This window comes from Frankliniella occidentalis, unplaced genomic scaffold (assembly GCF_000697945.3).
Source record: "Frankliniella occidentalis isolate FOCC.00 unplaced genomic scaffold, Focc_3.1 Scaffold113, whole genome shotgun sequence".
NCBI classification, from domain to species: Eukaryota; Metazoa; Arthropoda; class Insecta; order Thysanoptera; family Thripidae; genus Frankliniella; species Frankliniella occidentalis.
This window is the reverse complement of record NW_026267241.1, coordinates 500,643-504,935: the sequence shown is the minus strand read 5'-3', so window position 1 is coordinate 504,935 and position 4,293 is coordinate 500,643. Positions and strand designations below refer to the sequence as shown.

General features: G+C 57.0%; 1 protein-coding gene across 2 annotated transcripts in view; it reads left to right on the top strand.

Moving 5' to 3' along the window:
* The first annotated feature begins 6 nt into the window (after positions 1-6).
* The window catches only part of LOC113217856 (T-box transcription factor TBX1), a 14,499-nt gene continuing 10,212 nt past the window's right edge, over positions 7-4,293 (top strand). The window contains exons 1-2 of one of the 2 annotated variants that reach the window (XM_052270191.1): positions 7-321; positions 1,620-2,028. In XM_052270191.1, the coding sequence (XP_052126151.1) occupies positions 1,878-2,028 (151 nt within the window). In that variant the 5' untranslated portion in view covers positions 7-321; positions 1,620-1,877. The other variant, XM_026437926.2, reaches the window with a different exon arrangement.

The window sequence follows — 4,293 nt, the reverse complement described above, 5'->3', positions numbered from 1 at the left end:
GCTGCATCTCCCTCTCAGTTCCCGACCCCCGCAGCCCCTGGGTCCACGTCTCCGTTTCCCCGCGTCCCGGACCGCACCATCCTGGCGAGCGCGTCGTCCGCAGCGTCGAGCAGCCCGCGCCGCGCCGTGCCGCGCCGTGCCCCCCCGCGGGGAGCCGAGTGAAGAGTGCGAAGTGACCCGGGGCGGCGGCGGCCGGCCCGTCCCCTCCGCGTCAAGTGATATCGGGCACCGCGCCCCGACCCTGTGCCCCCCGGCGGGCCGCGCCACCCCGCGCCACGCCCCGCCACGCCGCGCCGCGCCCACCGCGGACAGACATACAAGGTTAGTGTGGCCGCGGAGTCGACTACCATCATCAGCTCAGCTGTGCAGGTCAGCGCCGCGTCCTCCCGCGCCCTGTCGCTCGCGGGCCCATCAGGTGTTGACGGTACCTCGCTACATTGTGTCGACGCCAGCCCGCTCCCGGCCGCGCCCCGCCCCCCGGGGGGAAGGGAGGACTTGTCGCCGAATTGATTTGTCTTTTTGGTGGTGAGTGTACGCCACGTCACGCAGCGCCGCACGCCGCGCTCCGCCAAGTCGATCAGTGGACCCCGCCTCCGATGACGACGTCTGCCTGGCTCACCACGCGCCACAAGCGCCGCCCGATGACAAACTTTTGCTCCCCCGCTGCCCCGCTGCAGCGGCAGCAGCCGGCGGCTGCTTTCCGCGGCCGGTGAACATGGCAAACTCTACTACGCGGATGTTCACCCCTCGCCCACCTCTCAAAACAAACGAAAACAAAATGTGCCTCACTCCGCAAATTGTGACTGTAGACTAGTTTGTTCGCGAGGACATCACAATGTTAGAAAACCCTCTTTCTAAAGCCTGCGGTGCGAGCACAACGTCGAGTCCTCGGCATGGCGTCGTGGTCCCTGTCCTCTGGCTCATACGAGCAACAGGGCGGCGTCCTCCTCTCGCTAAATGAAATGGACAGCCGGTGCGAAAATGAGACTGACAGCCTCCTCGTCATCAGTCATGTGCTGCGCCGCGGCTAGCGCGCCCCCTCGGGACCTCTGGCTCATGCATGACGGCCTGCATCGCAGAGAGCCCGCCGCACCCCGAAGCACTTAGTCCGAGGGGTGCCCAACTGTGGTAATCAGGTGTACACAGACTCGGTAATCACTGGTAATCACTGGTAATCCTCACACTCGTGAGGGTCTTTTAAAAGGACAAATTTGTTGATTTAGACATGAATTTTTGTGCACATCTTGCCTAATGCTTTCCTCCCATGGACAAAATTATGATTTGGCCAATCATAGAATGCAAATTTGTAACTTGCATGATAAAAAATTAGCAACTACCAAACAGTTGCACAGAAATATGCATTTTTCACGGAACAAAAAATGGTCGTTTCGATTTAGAATGGAGGTGGATCATACCTAGTATACATAGGTAATCTTTGGTAATCATTGGTAATCTTTACAATTTGGTAATCCGGTGTACACATTTTTATGGAGTTAGGCACCCCTCGACTTAGTCGTTATACTGCACCGTAGGCCAAGCCGCCCTGATTTTGTTCACTGTTTGATTTTGATATATTCCTGGACTGTTTCTAATACCGCGTAACGATTGTGTGTTCACAGTGGGCGGTGACGGTGACGGTCAGGATGGCCACCCGGCGCGCCGCGCCTGCCGCCGCGACGGGGTCCGCTGCCGGGCCGCCAGCGCCTCGCGGGAAGTGATACGCAACTCTGCGAGTGAACCCGAGTGAACCCCAGTGGTGTGTGAACCAGTGAAAGTGACCGCCCAGTGCAAAGTGATATTACCGACAAAGTGAGACAGTCAGTGATCGCGACACGAGCGGGCCGGTCGGCGGGATATAGTGATATGGCGAGGTGACTATGCAGCACCACTACCCTGCGTCCGAGTCTCCGATCGGCGCAGCGAGCGCGGGGCTCGACCAGGGCCTGGCCCGGGCGCCGCCGCCGCAACAGGACTGCTGCTACCCGGACTGGATGCCGAGCTTCACGTCGCCGGTAAAGGAAATGGAAGGTGAGCAGAGAATCTTTCCGAATCCGAATGGCATGGCGATCGTCCCATTCACGTCGTGTTTCGCGGCAGGTAAATATTTTAGACAGTCCCCAAGACTGTCTCTATCGGAGGGTGAAGTGCCCCCCCTCTTCCTCCCTCTCATTTTCCCCAATAGCAGAGGACCGCACAGGGCACGGGGAACGGGAGCTTGTTTCTGAGAGGGAAAAGAATCTATCGGGATGGGATTCGGTGTTTTTAGGCAGCCTTTTGAAGACCGGGTTTTAGATTATTTCGCCCTCAAATCCTCTTTTTGCCGGGAGTCGGGGGTGGGGCTAAAGGAGAGAGAAAGAGCTATTTTCATAGGACTTATTTTCCACACAGAGACAATTTAATACATTGATTCTCAGCTGATTATACAAAGGGATTTTTAACATAATGTGTTTTCGATCAAATTGCATGCCTTTCAGATCCTTATCTAAGTTCAAGTCAGGTAGGATGGTGACATTTTAAACACTATTGTCGCTAGAATTGAGGGAAATCAGGAAATCAAGATGATTTCGGCATTTCTGTGTTTCTTGAGAGTACTGTATACTTGAGAATATCTTCAATTGCACGTAACGCAAGTAGTGAGATAAGGCAGTTTAATTTGGCGGATGATCTGGAAATTTTGTTATTTTTCGCCTTAGTTTCGGAGATATGGGCGGTACTAAAGTCCGCGTTTACTCGCCCCGCGTGTAAGCCTGGCGAAGCTGACGCTAAAATAAGGACAGTACTTGATCTTCTTTAGTACGTTACGTATATCCGGCTGTCAGAATTATTTGATCATTCGGCAAATTACAAGAGCTCGGCGCCTGCGAGCCTCAGGGTAGGCCACCCCGCAGTACACGCATGCACTACAAGCAAGATGTTGCCTATCTATCAGGGGGTAAGGGCCCTCGCATGCGCGGAACTTGGCAATTTTGTGTAACGGGAGATGAGGGACGGATGAGTGGACATACTTTTTCGATGATACCATGACATATCATAAGGGGTGATGTCGAAGGCGATGTAGTGAGACCAGCGAAGCACGAGCAGCATAGGATACAGGCGAGAGGGAGAGAAAGAGTGAGGGAAAGTACGGCCGTTGGTTGGTCTGCCTACAATTTAAGTTAAAGGACGAGTTTATTCCTTAGCAAAAAATTAATTTCACCTGATTTCATTTCCATTCCGTATAGATTTTTGACACTTGCGCTCCTACCGGTTCTCGATTCCACGTAACTCCCAACTCCCATCATCCTCGTTTCCTTCATCGACGTCCACGTCCACGTCCACGTCCACGTCCACGTCCACGTCGGAGCCCCATAGGACTAGGGCCGAGCCGACCCCCCGGGACCCGGGGCGCCGGCTGCCTGGGACCTCCTGAGGCGAGGAGTGTGGCCAGTGTTACGGGAGGGTTGAGTACATCGAAGCCGGGGAGCCCGTGCCGTGCCGGGCGCGACCGTGTGTCCAAAGCCTTGTGTTTAGCCTCATAGAAACCGCACCGTTAGGAGGGGCGGGGGAGGTGGGAAAGGGGGTGGGGGCACACCACGGCCGGACCGTCTTAACCCAAATAAACACAAAGTGTGAGAAATTGCCACAAGCGCTTGGCCTCTCGCGGGCCTCTGGCCGGGCGCTGGCGGGGCGCTGGCGGGGTACTGGCGGGGCGCTGGCGGGGCGCTGGCGGGGCGCTGGCGGGGCGCTGGCGGGGCGCTGGCGGGGTCCTGGTGGAGCCCCTGCCCCCCCAGTGGTGTGTTTGTGTTATTGTTTGCCCCGGCTGGTCCGAGCGCCATTAATCTCATAAGGCGCGGGGAACTGAATTTACTGCACATCGGCCATCTTAGGCGCCGGGCCGGCACGGCCAGCGCGGTTTCCAAGGAGGCCGCCACCGGGGCCTCTATAACTACCACATTGCCCTCTGCGGCGCCAGGTTCACTCCGCCCGAGCCAATTTTAATCTTCCTCCTCTTATTTTTTTTCGGGAATATTTTACGCGATGTGAAGACCGGCGCCGCCGGCGCGCAGCTATAGATCTCCTCCAGAGCAACGTTAATCGGCACGGCATCGCTCTCAGCAGCCACAAGGAACAGCCGGGGCCTCGGCCGCAGGGCACGGCCGCTACACGGGGCGGGCGATGCATCAGGGCGTGCATCCCTGTGTCTCGGCCAACAAAACGCCTTGCTAATTGGGATCTGCCCGCGGTGGGCCCAACCCCTCCCCCTCTCCTCCCCCCTCTCCCTGCTCCCATTCCCATCTCTACATCTTTGCTCAC